This window comes from Eleutherodactylus coqui, chromosome 10 (genome assembly GCF_035609145.1).
Source record: "Eleutherodactylus coqui strain aEleCoq1 chromosome 10, aEleCoq1.hap1, whole genome shotgun sequence".
Taxonomy (NCBI): Eukaryota; Metazoa; Chordata; class Amphibia; order Anura; family Eleutherodactylidae; genus Eleutherodactylus; species Eleutherodactylus coqui.
The window spans coordinates 70,088,367-70,109,844 of NC_089846.1; the positions used below are offsets into that span (position 1 = coordinate 70,088,367).

The window sequence follows — 21,478 nt, forward strand, 5'->3', positions numbered from 1 at the left end:
TACTGGGACCTGAAGAGAGCCGGGGAGCAGGCAGAAGAAGCAGGAGAGAGAATGGCAGGCCCACAAAACAGCAGACTGGGTGAGTGACGCCGTGATTGTGGCCACCAGACCCTGTGCCCCCCCCCCCCCCCCTGCGCTCCCCCACCCCTACTGGACAGTAGCACCATGCCGGGGGCATTGAAACCCCCTGGAGGGAGCTCCCTGCCGTGCAGTAAGCACTCCAGACAGGCAGACACATTAAGAGGCCCCCTCCACCCCTCCCCCCAGTCGGACACCACCTAGGCGAGGGAAGACAAGGGGTGCAAGAGAGGAAAAATCGGAGGCAGTGTGGGGGAGGGAAGTGGAGGGGAAACACAGCGGAGAACCATGCACACAGCGAGGAGTGCCGCGCACGGAGCCACTCTCCCTTAGGGGAGCACTCTACTCCCGAACAGAGAGGTGCAGAGGCAGTTGGCGGCCCCCTCTTTCTGCGTATCCCGCCTTTTAACAAACATGGTACCCAGAGACCGCAACCGACTGCTTCATGCGCACCCAGAAACTAAGCCCAGAGCTGCCGCCTGGAAGTGACACGCTAAAGGTGCATAAATATTACTACACTATGATTGCACCCCAACTGCTATGCATTAAAGCTTAAACTGCACATGAATCCCCCCCTGTGACATTTATAAGTTCGGACCTGTGGACATCCCCTACTACTATCCTTTGACAAGATGGCGCCAAGCAAGCAAGCCAAAATAACTAGCAACCTGCAGCAATATTCTCGGCCCAGCACCTCAATGGACCCCCGACCTAACGCGCCATCCAGCCCGCAAAGTGCGCCCCCTGAGGCAACAGCACCAGCTTCACCTCCTGCATCTGGCCCAACTATTGCCGATGTGCTGAAAGCGATTGCAGAATCAAGCTCTGCCCTCAAAGAAAAAAAAACGACGCACTACAGTCGGACTTTGGTCTGCTGCGAGCGGACATCCAAATGCTGAGAGAGCGTACAACAGAAGTTGAGACGCGAGTCTCCAACTTAGAGGACACTGTTACACCACTCTCAGACCAAGTGCGCACCCTCGGCACTAACCTCACGGCGCAGTGGAGAAAAATGGATGATATGGAAAATCGCCTGTGCAGATGCAATCTCAGATTCATAGGACTGCCGGAGGGCGCTGAGGGCAGAGATCCCTGCGACTACCTGGAATCGCTCCTCAAACAGGAGTACGGCCCCAACTCTCTGTCACCCCTATTCTGCGTCGAGAGAGCACACCGCATTCCATCAAGAGCCCCGCCGCCCGGAGGCCCTCCATGCACCTTCATTGCAAAACTGCTTAACCCCTTAACGACGGCCCCATCGGGAAACTACGTCCTCAGAAAGTGGGCCTTAATCCTAGAGGACGTAGTTTTATGCATCCTCTTTGGATTGATGCCCACTGGCCTGAGGACGTGACAGCTCCATGCTGTCGGTGCCCGCAGGTAGCCGACAGCATGGAGCTGTCATCCCAGGATGCGGGCAGTCCCCCCCGGCATTGCGATCGGCGCTAGCCAATGGCTAGCGCCGATCGCAAAAAAGTAAAGAAAACTGTCAAAAAAGTTAGTTCTTCAGCTGCCCTGCTGGATCGGCTCCACCAGGGCAGCTGAAATTACTTACCCGGCTTGTCGGCGGTGTCCCACGGAGATCTCGTCCTCCCGGACCCGCCGGCGGCCTTCTGCGCATGCGCGCCAGGCGATGACGTCACGCGCATGCGCAGAAGCCCAGGAGCCCCCGGCAAATTTAAAATCTCCTGGCTCCCGGCTCCTGAAGGTAGCCGGGAGCCAGGAGGTGTTACCGGGGACCGCTGTGAGCGGTCCCCGGGCCCGCGATCGCCGCTATCGATTAGATAGCGGCGATCGCGAAAAAGTTGAAAAAGTTAAAAAAAAGTAAGGTTTCACCTCCCCTCATGGATCGGATCCATGAGGGGAGGTGAAAATACTCACCCCCGGTCCTCTGCGATGTCCCGATGTCCCGGGACCCGAAATCCCGGTCTGTGCACAGAGGGGCTCGAGCCCCGGGAAATTCAAAATCCCTCTGCTCCTGGCTGCCATGTGTAGCCAAGAGCAGAGGGATGTCACTGGGGACATGATCACTGTCATCCAATGGATGACAGTGATCATGTAAAGTAAAAAAAAAAGTGCAAAAAGTTAAAAAATAAAAATAAAAAAGGGGTAAAAAGTAAAAAAAAAAAGTGCAAAAAGTTAAATTAAAAAAGTTTAAAAAACTTGCGTTTCATCTCCCCCCACGGATCATATCCGTGAGGGAGGATGAAATGACGTACCTAAGGCCCGCGGATTTATCCGCGGACCTTACCCCAGCTTCTGCGCACGCGCCCGTCGCCAATATGGCAGGCGCATGCGCAAAAGCCATGGTAATTTAAAATCTCCCTGCTCCTGGCTACAAAACTTAGCCGAGAGCCTGGAGATTTCACGGGGGGGCGCGGTGAGCGGTTCCTCGTCACGTGTTTGCCGTTATCCAATGGATAATGGCGATCACGTAAAAGTAAAAAAAAGGTGAAGGTTCATCTCCCCTCACTGATGCGATCGGTGAGAGGAGATGAAACTTTTTGCCGGAGGCCTGCGTATTTGCGCCCCGACACAATCTTCTTCCGTGAATGTTCCCGGATTCTGCGCAAGCGACCGCCTGCAAAACATCGGGCACATGCGCAGGAGTCGGGGAGCACAGGAAATTTAAAATCTCCTTGCTCCCAGCGACCAACGGTCGCCGAGAGCCTGGAGCAGTGATGGGTGGCCTCGTTGAGCGGTCCCCGGTCACGTGAAAAAAAGGTAGCGATCTACCTTTGGCCGGTCTCACATGACCGGATAGGAATTACGGATTCCGCATGCGTCTGATCCGCGCTAATGCTTAGATCAATCGCATTGGATTACACAATTCCGCTCACATTAGTGGGTTGGAATTGTATAATCCACTCACAGAAAAGAGAACGCAGCAGGTTCTATTTTACCGCGGATATCCGCAGCATAGAGCCCATTGTGCTCCATGGTCGCGGATATACCCGCAGCCCATATGCAACTACCTTGTATACGGGCTGCGGGTACCCGCGTCATCGCTAAGCGACGGTGCGGAAAATACAAACAAAAAAATATATATATACTGCGTATGACCGCCTGTGTGAGTAGGCAGTTATGCGCAGTACATTACGCGGCCGTACGCAGGGTCACGGCCGGCTCACAGCTGGGATCCGCTGTGGACCTCCGCAAGCAGATTCCACCTATGGCTGCGTGAGCCCGGCGTTATTCAGACCGCTACCTGTAATACGCAATTTACAAGAAGCCCCGGGAACGTTCGCCTTCCTGCAGTTCCAGGAGCAGCTTGTTTAGCGTCTTCTGTGTGAGACCGCCGCATCTCATTAAGCTTACGGAGACTCACGGAACGCCACTTTTTACACCCCATACCCCCCGCTGAGGTCAAGAAATACCCCCAAAAAGCATGAGAGGAGGGGAAGGGGGATACACGGTTTTATAGCCCCATGTACCCATCCCAACCAGCCTCCGTAATTACCCCTGTCTTTGGAAATATTACACAGTTCACATTATTACTTTTATCTAAGATTTGGGGAACGCCGAAAAGGGTGCGGAGTGTGTGTGGGGGGGAAATTTTTTTAAGGTGACAATTTTTATTCCGTACAAGTGGGCAATAGGGCCTGGAATGTATTCAGTTGTGCCCTGAAATCCAACGGGTGTTCCCTCCATTATAGGCCTTGCCATGTTTCCTGTAAGTAGATTAGGGCCACAATGGGTATGTTTCTGAACACGAGATAAATGGGGGGATCCATTTTGGGGTGAACGTCTTCATTCCTATGTACACTGTACAAAAAAAACTGTTTTTAAATTGACAAAATTGACAAAAAAAATGAAAATCGTAATTTTTTCCTTCTGCTTTGCTTAGATTTATTCAAATACTGTGGGGTCAAAATACGTAATACACCCCTAGATGAATTCATTAAGGGGTCTAGTTTTTAAAATGGGGTCATTTGTGGGGAGGTTTTATCGTTTTGGACGCTCAATGGCTCTATAAGTGGGCAATGGGGCCTGGAATTTATACCGTTGTACCCTGAAATCCAACGGGTGCTCCATCCATTATAGGCCTAGCCATGTGTCCTTTAAGTAGATTAGGGTTACAAGGGTTATGGTTCTGAACACGGGACAAACGGGGGTATCCATTTTGGGGTGAAAGTCTTCATTCCTATGTGTGCTGTACAAGAAAAACTGTTTTTAAATTGATACAACTGCCGAAATAATGAAAATTGTAATTTTTCTCCTACTGCTTTGCTTAGATTTATTCAAAAATTGTAGTGTAAAAATACATAGTACACCCCTAGATAAATTCGTTAGGGGGTCTAGTTTTCAAAATGGGGTCATTTGTGGGGGCTCTCTGTCGTTTTGGCCGCTCAAGGGCTCTACAAGTAGGCAATGGGGCCTAAATCACCTTCATGCTAAATTTCTGTTCTGAAAGCCACCGATTACTCCTTTCATTTTGGGCCCCGTTGTGCACCCAGACAAAAGATTAGGGCCACAATAGGTATGTTTCTGAACACGGGACAAACTGGGGTATCTATTTTGGGGTGCAAGTCTTCATTCATGTGTGTGCTGTACAAAAAAAGCTGTTTTTAAAATGACAGAATTGACAAAAAAACGAAAATCACAATTTTTTCCTTTTGCTTTGCTTCAATTCTTTCAAAAACTGTGGGGTCAAAATGGGCAGTACACCCCTAGATAAATTCGTTAAGGGGTCTAGTTTTCAAAATGGGGTCACTGGTGGGGGCTCTCTTTGGTTTTGGCCGTTCAAGAGCTCTACAAAAGTGCTATGGGGCCTAAACCGCCTTCAAGCAAAATTTATGTTCTGAAAGACACCGACTACTCCTTTCATTTTGGGTCCCGTTGTGCATCCAGACATAAGATTAGGGCCATAATGGGTATGTTTCTGAACACGGGAGAAACGGGGGTATCCATTTTGGTGTGTAAATCCTCATTTTCATGGGCTCTATAGGAAAAAAATATGTCTTTAAAATGACATATTTGCAAAAATATTAAATTTTATTTTTTCTCCTCTAAATTGAATTAATTCCTGAAAAAAACTGGTGGGGTTAAAATACTCATGACACCCCTCAGTGAATACATTAAGGGGTGTAGTTTTTAAAATGGGGTCATTTGAGGGGGTATCTATTATTCTGACACTTATGAGCCTTTGCAAACTTGGTTTGGTGCAGGAAAGCAAAGTGTTCCTCAAAATGCTGAAAAGTAATGTTAAATTTGTATGTCCTCTAAATGGTTAAAAAAAACACAAAAGTTTTTCAAGTGTGCATTCAGAATAAAGTAAACAGATGGAAATATATATCTTATCAAAAGTTTGTACAGTATGTTTGGACATATTTGAGCTATTACGGTTGAAAATGTGAAAAAATGACAATTTTTTCAAAATTTTTCCAATATTGGTACTTTTAATAAATATACACAAATTATATCGGTCTCTTTTTACAACCTAAATGAAGTACAACATGTGGCGAAAAAACAATGTCAGAATCACTTGGATATGTAAAGCCTTTATGGAGTTATGCTACGTTGAACGACGCATGTCAGATTTCCAAAATTTGGCTCCGTCACTAAGGCGCAAACAGGCTTCGTCACTAAGGGGTTAACTATAGGGACAGAGACAAAATTCTGGCACTCAACCACGAGAGAGACTTGATAAGGGTTGATGGACAAACAATCCGTATCTTTCCGGACTTCTCCCTAGAGGTACAGCAGAGGCGCCAAAAATTTGTAGAGGCAAAGAAAATGCTGCGCTCAATTATATATATATATATATACAGCTGGTATAAGTTATACCAGCTGCACATATATAATTATATACAGGAGATACACAGGTTACACCAGCATCACTACCACTATATACAGGATGCAAATCCCCCTGTATAATGGTATGTCCCATGCTGGTGTAACCCGTGTATCTCCTGTATATAATTATTAAAGTAGTGCAGTACACAGAAGGGCCTGTAGAGGGCCAGAGACAGGACTTCCGGTGCGAGGGTTAACCAAGGGGTGGAGCAGGAACCAAATAAAAGCCAGTTCCTGCCAAAGAGTGGGGGAGAACCAACGCAGCAGAATTAGGTGCTGCAGGCTGGTGGCCTGGAAAGGCAAGAGGTCTACAGGGTGACGCCCCTAACCTCAACACCCAGGTGGGGTGTGTATATATGGACTTTATGTTGTACTGAAGTACGTTATCTGGACTCTAAAAGAACAAATCAGCGCCTACTTGTCCGTAATGGATTTTAAAAAATTAAACGTAAATACTTAAGTACTCACCTGGTGCTCGGTATGACACCCTGCCAAGAGGGTCCACCGGCACCTACTAAAGCAATTATTAAATAAAATATAATTATATGGACCTCCGTGTCCGTTGATATCCTGGGAGACCACGAGCGCTGGGGATATTTTCTTGGCTTCTGGAACGTGTTAACTGGACTCTGTTATGTTGTTGGTGCCGTGAATAAAGACTGGCAGGAGCCAGGGTCTTAAAGAAATTTCCATGTCTCCAGAGAGTGTTTCTACACGGCTGGTGCCCATTCCGGTCTAGAAGTCAGCGATCACGCAGGCAAGAGTACCCCCCTTGCCACATATATATTTTGATATTGTGAGGGATTAGCTTTTAGGATTGGTAGCAACCTGGGCATAAGAAGTCAGAAAGAGTGACACACTGGATAAAGTCTGTAGTCCAGGCTGCGCCTGGGTTTATTTCAGTACAAAAACAAAGCACAAACAGGCCTTAACATCAGGACAACATAAAGTAAATCCTGCTCGTCTGAGCACTTACTAGACATAGATCAACCCTGTCTATACTCTTGCACAACAAATGCTTCCTGCGCACAGCCAGCCAGGCTCTCAGACCTGCAGAGGTCTCAGCACTCCCCCAGGACCTGCAGGCCCAGGCTTTATAAGGCCTAGTACCAGCCTCACCTGGTACGTGGGAGTGTCCATCCCACCCTTCGCTTTGACCACTCCAAGAAAAGCCGGCCGGGATTATGCCGCTTGGAGCCACTTACACACTACAACGTATCAGTAACTTAATGTTACTGACACCAGACTACCGACTTCTCCCACCGAGCCCAGGCTGCTCGGTAGCACGTATCTGCCCAAGTGCTCCCCAAAGCCTCATAGGAGAGCATCCTAGGCGAAATATATCTGCCCTCCAGCACTTTGCCGGTCACCGTCTCACAATATATATATATACATACAGGAGAGGTATAACTTATACCAGCTGCACATATATAATTATATACAGGAGATACACAGGTTACACCAGCATGGTACATATCACTATATACAGGATGTATATCCCCCTATATATAGTGGTATGTCCCATGCTGGTGTAACCTGTGTATCTCCTGTATATAATTATATATATACAGCTGGTATAAGTTATACCAGCTATACATATATAATTACAATTCCTTCTTTACTCACCTCTGCAGCAGTCTCTGGGCAGCCTGTAATAGAAAGTCCCCTGTCCTTTGATCACATAACCAGAGCCCTGTCATTTGATCTGCAGCTACAGGTCCTCTCTCAGGTCCTGTGCATCCAGCGCTCCGGAGGTGAGTAGAGCCGCACTAGCCCCTCCCCTTGGTAATCGCTGGTTGGCAGAAACTGATAGACTGCAGCTGTGACCACTTACAGCTGCAGCCTATCAGTGGGAGGGCCGTGCGCCGTGGGAGTCTGCAGCCTGTAATTGGCTGCCGACTCCACGTATAACAGCCCTCCCCTCTGCTCTTGCCGACCTGCGGCGCTGCCTCCCGTCTCTCTCCTCTCCTCCCCTCTCGCTTCTCAGAGATGAGCGAGCACCAAAATGCTCGGGTGCTCGTTACTCAGGACGAAATTTTCGCGATGCTCGAGGGTTCGTTTCGAGTAACGAACCCCATTGAAGTCAATGGGCGACCTGAGCATTTTTGTATATCGCCGATGCTCGCTAAGGTTTCCATTTGTGAAAATCTGGGCAATTCAAGAACGTGATGGGAACGACACAGAAACGGATAGGGCAGGCGAGAGGCTACATGTTGGGCTGCATCTCAAGTTCCCAGGTCCCACTAGTAAGCCACAACAGCGGCAAGAGTGCCCCCCCTCCCAACAATTTTTACTTCTGAAAAGCCCTCATTAGCAATGCATACCTTAGCTAAGCACCACACTACCTCCAACAAAGCACAATCACTGCCTGCATGACACTCCGCTGCCACTTCTACTGGGTTACATGCTGCCCAACCCCCCCCCCCCCTGCACGACCCAGTGTCCACAGCGCACACCAAATTGTCCCTGCGCAGCCTTCAGCTGCCCTCATGCCACACCACCCTCATGTCTATTTTTAAGTGCGTCTGCCATGAGGAGGAACCGCAGGCACACACTGCAGAGGGTTGGCACGGCTAGGCAGCGACCCTCTTTAAAAAGAGGCGGGGCGATAGCCCACAATGCTGTACAGAAGCAATTGAGAAATATAATCCTGTGCCACCTCCATCTGGAGCTGCACATGTGGGCATAGCAATGGGGAACTTATGTGCCACACACTATTCATTCTGTCAAGGTGTCTGCATGCCCCAGTCAGACCGCGTTTTTTTATAAATAGTCACAGGCAGGTACAACTCCACAATGGGAATTCCGTGTGCACCCACAGCATGGGTGGCTCCCTGGAACCCACCGGCGGTACATAAATATATCCCATTGCAGTGCCCAGCACAGCTGATGTAATGTCATGTTAAATGCAGGTGGGCTTCGGCCCACACTGCATGTCCCAGTCAGACTAGGGTTCTTTAGAAGTGGACACATGCAGTTACAACTCCATGTGGACCAACAGCATGGGTGGGTGCCAGGAAGCCACCGGCGGTACATAAATATATCCCATTGCATTCCCCATCACAGCTGAGGTAATGTCATGTTAAATGCAGGTGGGCTTCGGCCCACACTGCATGCCCCAGTCAGACTGGGTTTATTTAGAAGTAGACACATGCAGTTACAACTCCCTGTGGACCCACAGCATGGGTGGTTCCCTGGAACCCACCGGCGGTACATAAATATATCCCATTGCAGTGCCCAGCACAGCTGAGGTAACGTCAGCTTTAATGCAGGTGGGCTAAAAATTACTAGGATTACAATGTAGGCGAGGGCCCCAAAAAATTGGTGTACCAACAGTACAAATGTACTTCAGAAAAATTGCCCATGCCCAACCAAGAGGGCAGGTGAAACCCATTAATCGCTTTGGTTAATGTGGCTTAATTTGTAACTAGGCCTGGAGGCAGCCCAGTTAAAATAAAAATTGGTTCAGGTGGAAGTTTCAATGCTTTATTCAATAGAGAATTGAAACGTATAAACATTGTTTACAAAAGTTATATGAATGAGCCTTGTGGGCCTAAGAAAAATTGCCCGTTCGGCGTAATTACGTGAGGTTTCAGGAGGAGGAGCCGGAGGAAGAGGATGAATATAATACACAGATTGATGACGCTAAAAGGTCCCCGTTTTTGATGGTGATAGAGAACGATGCTTCCATCCGCGGGTGCAGCCTATGTATTGTTTAGGTATCGCTGCTGTCCGCTGGTGGAGAAGAAAAGTCTGGGGAAATCCAGGCTTTGTTCATCTTGATGAGTGTAAGCCTGTCGGCACTGTCGGTTGACAGGCGGGTACGCTTATCCGTGATGATTCCCCCAGCCGCACTAAACACCCTCTCTGACAAGACGCTAGCCGCAGGACAAGCCAGCACCTCCAGGGCATAGAGCGCGAGTTCAGGCCACGTGTCCAGCTTCGACACCCAGTAGTTGTAGGGGGCAGAGGCGTCACGGAGGACGGTCGTGCGATCGGCTACATACTCCCTCACCATCCTTTTACAGTGCTCCCGCCGACTCAGCCTTGACTGGGGAGCGGTGACACAGTCTTGCTGGGGAGCCAGAAATCTGTCAAAGGCCTTAGAGAGTGTTCCCCTGCCTGTGCTGTACATGCTGCCTGATCCCCGCGCCTCCCCTGCTACCTGGCCCTCGGAACTGCGCCTTCTGCCACTAGCGCTGTCGGATGGGAATTTTACCATCAGCTTGATCACCAGGGTTCTGTGGTATAGCATCCCTCTTGAACCCCTTTCCTCTTCGGGTATGAGAGTGGAAAGGTTCTCCTTATACCGTGGGTCGAGCAGTGTGTACACCCAGTAATCCGTAGTGGCCAGAATGCGTGTAACGCGAGGGTGACGAGAAAGGCATCCTAACATGAAGTCAGCTATGTGTGCCAGGGTACCTGTACGCAACACATGGCTGTCCTCACTAGGAAGATCACTTTCAGGATCCTCCTCCTGCCATACACGCTGAAAGGATGACAGGCAAGCAGCATGGGTACCCTCAGCAGTGGGCCAAGCTGTCTCTTCCCCCTCCTCCTCATGCTCCTCCACCTCAACGCGCTGAGATATAGACAGGAGGGTGCTCTGACTATCCAGCGACATACTGTCTTCCCCCGCCTCCGTTTTCGAGCGCAAAGCGTCTGCCTTTATGCTTTGCAGGGAACTTCTCAAGAGGCATAGCAGAGGAATGGTGACGCTAATGATTGCAGCATCGCCGCTCACCATCTGAGTAGACTCCTCAAAGTTTCCAAGGACCTGGCAGATGTCTGCCAACCAGGCCCACTCTTCTGTAAAGAATTGAGGAGGCTGACTCCCACTGCGCCGCCCATGTTGGAGTTGGTATTCCACTATAGCTCTACGCTGCTCATAGAGCCTGGCCAACTTGTGGAGCGTAGAGTTCCACCGTATGGGCACGTCGCACAGCAGTCGGTGCACTGGCAGATGAAACCGATGTTGCAGGGTGCACAGGGTGGCAGCATCCGTGTGGGACTTTCGGAAATGTGCGCAGAGCCGGCGCACCTTTCCGAGCAGATCTGACAAGCGTGGGTAGCTTTTCAGAAAGCGCTGAACCACCAAATTAAAGACATGGGCCAGGCATGGCATGTGCGTGAGGCTGCCGAGCTGCAGAGCCGCCACCAGGTTACGGCCGTTGTCACACACGACCATGCCCGGCTGGAGGCTCAGCGGCGCAAGCCAGCGGTCGGTCTGCTCTGCCAGACCCTGCAGCAGTTCGTGGGCCGTGTGCCTCTTATCTCCTAAGCTGAGTAGTTTCAGCACGGCCTGCTGACGCTTGCCCACCGCTGTGCTGCCACGCCGCGCGACACCGACTGCTGGCGACGTGCTGCTGCTGACACATCTTGATTGCGAGACAGAGGTTGCATAGGAGGAGGAGGAGGGTGGTTTAGTGGAGGAAGCATACACCGCCGCAGATACCACCACCGAGCTGGGGCCCGCAATTCTGGGGGTGGGTAGGACGTGAGCGGTCCCAGGCTCTGACTCTGTCCCAGCCTCCACTAAATTCACCCAATGTGCCGTCAGGGAGATATAGTGGCCCTGCCCGCCTATGCTTGTCCACGTGTCCGTTGTTAAGTGGACCTTGCCAGTAACCGCGTTGGTGAGCGCGCGTACAATGTTGCGGGAGATGTGGTCGTGCAGGGCTGGGACGGCACATCGGGAAAAGTAGTGGCGACTGGGAACCGAGTAGCACGGGGCCGCCGCCATCATACTTTTGAAAGTCTCAGCGGCAGCATCTCCAGGCTGATTAATTTGGCTATGTGCACGTTTAACGCTTGAGCGTGCGGGTGCGTGGCGGCGTACTTGCGCTTGCGCTCAAACACTTGCGCTAGCGATGGCTGGACGCTGCGCTGAGAGACATTGGTGGATGGGGCCGAGGACAGCGGAGGTGAGGATGTGGGTGCAGGCCAGGAGACGGTAGTGCCTGTGTCCTGAGAGGGGGGTTGGATCTCAGTGGCAGGTTGGGGCACAGGGGGAGAGGCAGTGGTGCAAACCGGAGGCAGTGAACGGCCTTCGTCCCACCTTGTGGGGTGCTTGGCCATCATATGTCTGCGCATGCTGGTGGTGGTGGCTCTCCGACTGATCTTGGCGCGACAAAGGTTGCACACCACTGTTCGTCGGTCGTCTGCAGGGTGGCATGGCGCGAGGGGGCGCTTTGGGAAACAGTTGGTGGATTATTCGGTCTGGCCCTGTCTCTACCCCTGGCCACTGCACTGGCTCTTCCAACCTGCCCTACTGCTGCACTTGCCTCCCCCTCTGAAGACCTGTCCTCAGTAGGCTTAGCAAACCAGGTGGGGTCAGTCACCTCATCGTCCTGCTGCTCTTCCTCCGAATCCTCTGTGCGCTCCTCCCTCGGACTTACTCCAATTACTACTACCTGAGTGATAGACAACTATGTCTCATCGTCATCATCCTCCTCACCCACTGAAAGCTCTTGAGACAGTTGCCGAAAGTCCCCAGCCTCATCTTTCCAAAGGTTGGGCATCGGTCACAACAAACTCCTCCGGTGGGAGAGGAACCATTGCTCCCTATTCTGGGCAGGGGCCCGGGAACAGTTCCTGGGAGTCTGCCTGCTCCTCAGAATGTGTCATTGTAATGGAGTGAGGAGGCTGGGAGGAAGGAGGAGCAGCAGCCAGAGGATTCAGAGTTGCAGCAGTGGATGGCGCATAACTCTGGGTGGTCGATAGATTGCTGGATGCACTTTCTGCCATCCATGACAGGACCTGCTCACGCTGCTCATTTTCTAATAAAGGTCTACCGCGTGGACCCATTAATTGTGAGATGAATGTGGGGACGCCAGAAACGTGCCTGTCTCCTAATCCCGCAGCAGTCGGCTGCAATACACCTGGATCAGGAGCTCGGCCTGTGCCCACACCCTGACATGGGCCTCCGCGTCCTCGCCCGCGTCCTCTAGGCCTACCCCTACCCCTCAGCATGGTGTATTACCAGTAGTGCAGAAACAGAACGCTGTAATTAAATGTGCCGCTTATTGGCCTGTGGTTGGAGGCTGACTTCGATTACGGAACGCACAGCAGAGCCAGGAAAGAATTTTGCGCAAGCCCGCTGTAACACTTAGCTGGCTGCGTATTAATTAGGACTACTACCCCCAGCAGAGACGCAGTACAGTCAGGACGGTCACAGGCAGCCCAAATATTTTTTTTCCCAAAATTTTTGGAAAAGCCCACTGCCTATATAGACAGTATATGTCTTTCACGTTTTTCACTGTCCCTGCCTCAGCAGTACTGGCCCTATACTATGTAAAATTACTGCAGACTAAGGGCGCCCACCCACTGGCGATTTTTTTTCCCTGCGAAATTCGCAGCATTTTTTTCTCTGCAGGGGTCTATGGGACTTGTAATGTTAAAATCGCGATCGCGCAAAATCGCAATTTACCGCAAAATCGCGATTTTGCGCGATCGCGATTTTAACATTACAAGTCCCATAGACCCCTGCAGAGAAAAAAATGCTGCGAATTTCGCAGGGAAAAAAAAAAAAATCGCCAGTGGGTGGGCGCCCTAAGGACGCAATGCTCTGCACGGCCGATATACAAAAAAAAAAAAGGTGCAACACTGCAAAAAGCAGCCTCAACAGTACTGCACAGGGTCAGATGTGGCCCTAAGGAGGACCGTTGGGGTTCTTGAAGCCTAAAATCACTCCTAACACTCTCCCTATAGCATCTCCAGCATCAGCAGCACTTTCCCTGCGCTATGTCAGAATGCATCTGTGGCGAGCCGCGGGAGGGGCCGATTTATATACTCGAGTGACACCTGATCTCGCCAGCCACTCACTGCAGGGGGGTGGTATAGGGCTTGAACGTCGTAGGGGGAAGTTGTAATGCCTTCCCTGTCTTTCTATTGGCCAGAAAAGCGCGCTAACGTCTCAGAGATGAAAGTGAAAGTAACTCGAACATCGCGTGGTGCTCGCCTCTAGTTACGAGCATCTCGAACACGCTAATACTCGAACGAGCATCAAGCTCGGACGAGTACGTTCGCTCATCTCTACTTCTCAGCCATCATGCGGCCGACAGCGACGGTCCCCTGGGCCCCCTCAGCTCAGTGTGCTTCCCCTCACTGTACACCAGTGGTGGAAGGAGAGGGAGAGTCATGATAGTAGCTCACGGGGACAAGTGAGGAAGAGGTGAACTTTGTGGGCAGCACCCTTCCAAGGCAGAGAGTAATGTGTCACATAAAAACAAAAGGGCAGTGCTACCACTAGTCGCAGCAGTGGCTGGATCATCAGGTCCACAGCAAAATCTGCTCATAGGACATTTGCAGCCTGGGCAATTTTTTGAAACTGCACATAATGACAAGTGATTAAAATGCAGCAAGAACCTGAACAACATGTATGAACAGTCACATGAACCCCTCACCCACTACCTTGGAGAGCCCAGCTGTGGCTCAGGGCAAAGAATCAGACTCATCCTGTTCCCTCTTCTGCTGCTGTAGCTGTCTCTTTCTCTATCTCCCTCCCTGTTAATGCAGTAGCCTCTGAGCACAGAGAGGAAGTTTTGTGTAGGGGCAGTAGTAGGTCTACTTCAGGCCTCTTCTCTGCAATTGACAATCGGGCTGTAGACTACAGAGCCAGGAGTAGTAAATAAAGAGAAGTTGAGCTGCCACCAGTATGACCACCTTCACCAACACTGACATCTATGCCATATTCCAGCATGTTCCAGGTCATCAGCGAGCGCTCCATCCTCCAACAAATGGAATGAAAAAAAAATGCCACCCCAACTATCCACAAGCACAAAACCTAAAGGCAAGCATTGCTCAGCTGTTTGCAATGGAAATGCTTGCCCTTCAGGCTAGTAAACACAGACGCCTTCCATAACATGATGCTCTGTACTAGCATAGAGGTCATTCGTATGGAGGTATGACATTAGTATAAGTCAAGGATTCCCTAGCCTACCATCAAGGCGATGGGTCATACCTTTTTCTCTGCTCTCTCTTGAGCCCTATATCTGGGGGGATTGCTGGGGTTGCTTGCCTGAAATCTAACTACTAGGAAACTAGCTTTATGGCTTGTCTATCTTGAGAACATGCACAGCGTCTAAAAGTGCTCCTACAATTAGGTCAGGAGAGTTTGACTTATACTAATGTCATACCTCCATACGAATGACCTCTATGCTAGCAATTTGGACATCTAAAAGTGCTTCTACAATTAGGTCAGGAGAGTTTGACTTATATTAATGTCATACCTCCACACCAATGACCTCTAATGCAAGCACTTTTGGTTGGATCCTAGCACTTTAGCTATTCCTGTTTGCTTAAATGCAATTAATTGGGTCAGGAGATCAGGACATAATTTTATGCCTTATCCCCATATCGATGACCTAAATTCTAACTTGATACGCTAACTATTTTGAGTATCCTATTTGTGCATGACAAGCATTATACCATCTCTCTAGCACTCAGATACTTGAGAGCAGTGCCCCCCCCCCCCCATATTTTCGGGGACGCTCTACTCTACCTCTCTGCGTGTATTGACGGGCATACTTTAAAATAAACACCTCTCATGTACCTACATATATCATCTAGCTATTAACCGCTAGCATACAAGATAAGCTTTCTTGCTTAGAGGTACCTTCTGGCAGGCCCCCAACCCTAAGAGTTACCTTAATGCCCCAATTGAGAGTATAGAACTCTTTTATAATAAGGATATTTATCCTGATCACTACACAAGTTTTGCTGTATTCATCTTAGATACAGCTTTCTATATATCAGTTTGATGTTCTCTCGGGGATTTCTCATTCCCTCTACCTCTGAACCTATGACTCAAGTACTGTATCTCCTGATGATCCAACAAACTAATGGTGAAACGCGTAGAGTATAAGTACTGACCAACTCTAGTACTATCTGAGTATTTGCACTGGCTTACTCAAGTACTGATCATCATAAGTGAATACCTAGATGGTGTTCCTGTCTTGTCGACACCTATAACAAGTCAGGACGCTCAATTGCTGGAGCCTGAGTCCTGATCACTGATAGTGATAGTGTTCTATTACAAGTGAGAGTCCAAATGGTAACCCTGCCTTGTTTATACATAGATCAAACCAGCTCTTTTGGCTCCTATATCGAATTATCCTTTGCTTTCTTGAATCCATGTCGGGTAGAGTGTTTTCGTTTGTTATCATAAAACATCTCTTTATCGCTTATCAAGTATTAAATAACTCCAGGTCCTTATCCTCCTATAACGAATCTGTGTTTGGAGGTACTTGGTTGCTGTGTGTTGTCTTTGTAGTGCCCAGTTTATGTTTTTTAATACATTTAATAAAATACGTTTTTAGTGGTAGTCACGTCTGTGAATTGGGCTTATATTTCTTGGTTGACTCTAGACTGCCCCCTCTGTGAAGTCGTTAGGTGACTAGTGGGGTTGATTATCGCAAATGTTGATCCAGGGATTACTCTGGCTGCCATTATGGAGTCAGGAAGGAATTGCCTTCCCCTGGACCAACAAGAAAGGGGTTGAAACAGGCTAAACTAGATGGACATTGTCTTCATTCAGCCTAACATACTATGTTACTATGTTTCTTCTTCCTCCCAAAATGAAAACGTTCTAAAGCACAAACATCTGTAGTTCTACAGGTTTTCCTTAGAGGAGGTTCATGTTTGGCTGTTCTGTTTACCTGGAATAAATTTTACAAGGAGAAATTCTAACATTGCTTTTACAACAAGCAGCACACCTGCTGTCTTCCTTGGTATAATTTCTGATCTAGGAGAGCCTATGTGTTACGATCATGTGGGCAGACAAAGCACGGGGCCCACACGATCGTGACCAAAGGGGACACACACGGGTATCACCAGGGTCACACGGGACTCACACCGGTTTCAGGCAACTGACCCTGTGCTACAAGGAGGGATGAGAGTGGCCCTACCTGAGCGGGGACATTGCCCCAATAAGGGCAGCCCAGCGGTCTTCGGATCTGGGCCCTAGCTGATCCTAGGAGCCACACACCAGAACAGGATGCATTCATATGCCACATGACAGACCCAGAATACACTGCATACAACATGCAACCACTAGTAACAGATTGGAAGCTGAATATAAATACCAGGTATTAGTTGACATGTTGTACAAGATGTTGAAAGCTAGCAGGCCACTTCACGGCTCCTGGTTATACTGCTAGTCCCTACACTAACCAGGAGTCCAGCAGAACCGAACACCATTCACACCGCATGCTGCAACAGGACACAGATAGCAGGTCACACAGCAAACTAACACAAAACTGACAGAATTTAAACGTACAAACGGACATAAACCAGATCACACTGCAAACCTCACCAGACAAGCATTCATGACTGCTCACCTGAGTGGCCTTGCAGTGACTGACCAGGGGCTGGGTTTATATGTGAGCACAGATCCAGGGGATTAGCTAGCAGACAGTACCACACCCAGCCAGCTCAATCATTAACCCTGAGAGTGCTGTGCTGCTGGAATCACAACAGTACAACATGTCTCAACAGCACATGTAACACTATGTAGGCCTTGTTTTCAGTAACACCCGCGTGCTATGATTGACCTCTACACCACTGTACACTATTTCCCCTATTTTTGGGGAAAGCCCAGTGTTCCTCAGATGTGTGGCTGTATTTCCATTAAATTTGGGAGCTTTAGCTCCTTTGGAGACCTTTTGGAAGGCAAATTAATAAACCTGATATTTTTTACCATTGACACTTATGAAAGTTGGAATCAAAGGTCCCAATTCATGATGATTTTCGTGAACTTGGCCTGATACCAACATGAACTGATTATTCTACTAATTGCTCATCACTATTTATAACTACATGATAAATAAAAAGTGTTTGATAATATTTTTTTTCCATGTTTTAATTATGTAGGAACCATGTTCAGCAAGTGCAGACTTCCATGACTGGGCTATTCTGAGAAGTCTGCGTTGGGTCTTACGATCTGTGGCCATCAACTATTCTGCACTCAGTGCTCGTATATTACAAGACAGTGCAGAGCAGAAGGAAAGTATTCACCACAGAATAACTGTGAGGCCACAAAATCACAGGTAATTATAAAACAATCATTTTATAAGCCTAACCGGAAGCTTTACAACATAGTATGTCAGGTTGAAAAAAGACTTGTGTGTTTCCAGATCACCCTATTACCCCCGTTAAAACTTATTTGCTTCTGTTCTGTCCCCAACATATCCAGATCCTCTTGCAATGACATTCTGTTCTTTTGCATTAATTATTTTCAGTTTTGTATCATCTGCAAAACAGTGACCCCTCCAATACTGCCCCTGTGGTACCCCAGTGGTAACAGTGACCCCTCCAATACTGCCCCTGTGGTATCCCAGTAGTAGCAGTGACCCCTCCAATACTGCCCCCTATAGTACCCCACTAGTAACAGTGATCCCACCTTTAGTGTCCACTAGTAATGATGATCCCTCCAATACTGCCCACTCCTAATACCTCCAGTACTGCCCCCTGTCATACCCCACTAGTATTGGTGACCCATGTACCATTTATAACCATAAAAAACTATTTAATACACACGAGAGGACAGAATGGTGACTAATGGTAGAAGTCTAACCAATCAAGTGACTATTGCTAGAAGGCTGAGTAGTAAGTTTGACGAACTGGAAATAATAATGTCTGAGGAAAACTATGACATAGCGGGAGTAACGGAGACCTGGTTGGATGAAAGCTGTGACTGGGCGGTGAACTTACAGGGTTACAATCTGTTTAGAAGGGTTAGTAAAAAACAGAAAGGAAGGGGAGCTTGTCTTTATGTAAAATGCCGTTTAAAGCACACATTACAGGAAGATATATGGAAGGGAGATGAACATGTGGAGTCTCTATTGATAGAAATACATGAAGAAAAAAAAACAATAATAAAATTTTCATAGGGATTCTCTATAGATCAAAAAATCTAACAGAAGCCAATGAAAATCTATTACTAAGGCAAATAGATGAAGCAGCAAATCACAATGAGGTAATTATTATGGGGGACTTTAACTATCTGAATATAAACTGGGAAGCTGAAACCTGCAGATCTCATAAAGGTAACCAGTGTATGTTAATAACTAAAGATAATTACTTTTCACAACATGTTCAGGACCCGACTAGAGGGACGGCCATTGTGAACTTATTATTAACCAACAGACCTGACAGAATAACAAGGGTGCAAGTTGGGGGGCACCTGGGAAATAGTGATCATAATATAATAACTTTCAACTTGTCTTTCAAGAGAGAGTTTTATAGGGGAGCTACAAAAATACGAAACTTTAGGAAGGACAAATTTGATCAGATTATTGATGGCGTTAACCTTATTAACTGGGATAATGTCCTCAAAAATAAGAGCTGTTCACAGCTTACAGGTAAAGATGAGCGAGCACCAAAATGCTCGGGTGCTCGTTGCTCGAGTTGAACTTTTCGTAATGCTCGAGAGCTCGTTTCAAGTAACGACCCCATTGAAGTCAATGGGCGACTCGAGCATTTTTATATAGGACCGATGCTCCAATAGCTGATGACTTGTCAAACACCATAAAACATCAAAACGTCATGAAAACACCACAGAAACGGATAGGGAAGGGAAGAGGCAGCATGCATGGCTGCATCTGAGGCTCCCAGGTCCCACTATTAAGCCAAAATGGGAGCAAGAGTTTGGCGTCACCCCCCTAACAATTTACTTCAGACAAACCCTCATTAGCAAGGCACATGCGCTGGCACATCTTAGCTAAGCACCACACTACCTGCAACCATTGACAATCACTGCCTGCGGGTGACACCGCTGCCTCTTCTCCTGGGTTACATGCTGGCATTGCTGTCCAACCCCCCCACATGACCCTGCGTCCACAGAAAAGTTTCCCTGCGCAGCGTTCAGCTGCCCTCATGCCACACGCTCATTTCATAGCCACACCACCCTCATATCTATTTATAAGTGCATACTGGATGAGGAGTAATAGGAGGCACAAACTGCAGAGGGTTGGCAGGGCCAAGCAGCGACCCTCTTTGAAAGTGTTGGCAATAGCCCACAATGCTTTTGAGAATTGATGATAAATTGACGTACGATCATCATTCCAATCCCGTGCCACCTCCATCACAAAATTGTCAGGCGCCACAAACGTGGGCATAAAGGCGACTCAGTTGCTAGCACTTCTACACATCTCCACAATGCAGCAATACTCTGTGTGGGAAGCACGTGAGCGGGCCCAGGGTCAGGCTCTGTCCCAGCCTCCACCTTGTGTGACCCAGGGTGTCACGAGTTACATAGCAATGGGAAATCCATGTGTCCTAACACAATTCATTCTGTGTAGGTGTTAGATAGCTCAACACCGCAATAGGAAGTCTTTGAGTTCCTTGGGCTCGCCCATGGCAGAGTTTCACCCCGCCAAGAACCTCGGCACACATTTCTACCATATTCAGTCAGTGTATTTGTGCCAGACCAGAAAAACACCGCTATGGGAAGTCTTTGTGCACAAACAGCATCGGCGAGTGCAAGGAACTTAAAGATGGTATTACGCATAATGAAATCACAGCGCCCAAACATGGCGGAGTTTTACCCCACCAAGGACCTCGGCCCACATTTCTACCCTAGTCAGTCAGTGTATTTGTGCCAGACCGGTAAAACACCGCTATGGGAAGTCTTTGTGCACCCACAGCATAGATAGACCCCAGTAACATTTCTGTAGCAAAAGTATAGGTGAACCCCTCAAACCATTCAGTAGAAACTGCATAGGCGGACCCCAGTAACATTTCTGTAGCAAGAGTATAGGCGGACCCCAGTAACATTTCTGTAGCAAGAGTGTAGGTGAACCCCTGAAACATTGGTGTACCAAGAGTATAGGCAGAACACCTGTAACATTTCTGTAGCAAAAGTATAGGCAGACCCCTGTAACATTTCCATAGCAAGAGTATAGCCGGACCCCAGTAACATTTCCGTAGCAAAAGTATAGTTGAAACCCTCAAAACCATTCAGTTGAAACTGCATACCCGAACCCCTGTAACATTTCTGTAGCAAGAGTATAGGCGGACCCCAGTAACATTTCTGTAGCAAAAGTATAGGTGAACCCCTCAAACCATTCAGTTGAAACTGCGTAGGCGGACCCCAGTAACATTTCTGTAGCAAAGGTATAGGCAGACCCCTGTAACATTTCTGTAGCAAAAGTATAGGCGGACCCCAGTAACATTTCTGTAGCAAGAGTGTAGGCGAACCCCTCAAACCATTCAGTAGAAACTGCATAGGCGGACCCCAGTAACATTTCTGTAGCAAAGGTATAGGCAGACCCCTGTACCATTTCTGTAGCAAGAGTATAGGCGGACCCCAGTAACATTTCTGTAGCAAAAGTATAAGCGAAGCCCTGTAAAATTTCTTTAGCAAAAGTATAGGAGAACCCCTCAAACCATTCAGTAGAACAGGCATAGGCAGACCCCAGTAACATGTCAGTAGCCAAAGTATAGTCAGACCCCAGTAACATTTCTGTAGCAGGAGTGTAGGCGAACCCCTGAAACATTGGTGTACCAAGAGTATAGGCGAACCCCTGAAAAAATTTGGTCACCAAGAGTGTAGGCGAAGGCCAGAAAAATTAGTTTGATAACAGTATAGGCGAGGGCCAGAAAA

The 21,478-nt window shown here is 48.4% G+C and overlaps 1 protein-coding gene and 1 long non-coding RNA gene across 4 annotated transcripts in view; one reads left to right on the plus strand and one right to left on the minus strand.

Annotated features, from left to right (window-relative positions):
• The window catches only part of LOC136580584 (ADP-ribosylation factor-like protein 13B), a 605,728-nt gene that overhangs the window by 515,932 nt on the left and 68,318 nt on the right, over nucleotides 1-21,478 (plus strand). Inside the window, exon 7 of the mRNA XM_066581246.1 lies at nucleotides 17,746-17,921. Coding sequence (XP_066437343.1) covers nucleotides 17,746-17,921 — 176 coding nt within the window. The remainder of the gene's footprint in view (nucleotides 1-17,745; nucleotides 17,922-21,478) is intronic.
• The window catches only part of LOC136580585 (uncharacterized), an 81,519-nt gene that overhangs the window by 29,691 nt on the left and 30,350 nt on the right, over nucleotides 1-21,478 (minus strand). The window lies entirely within an intron of this gene.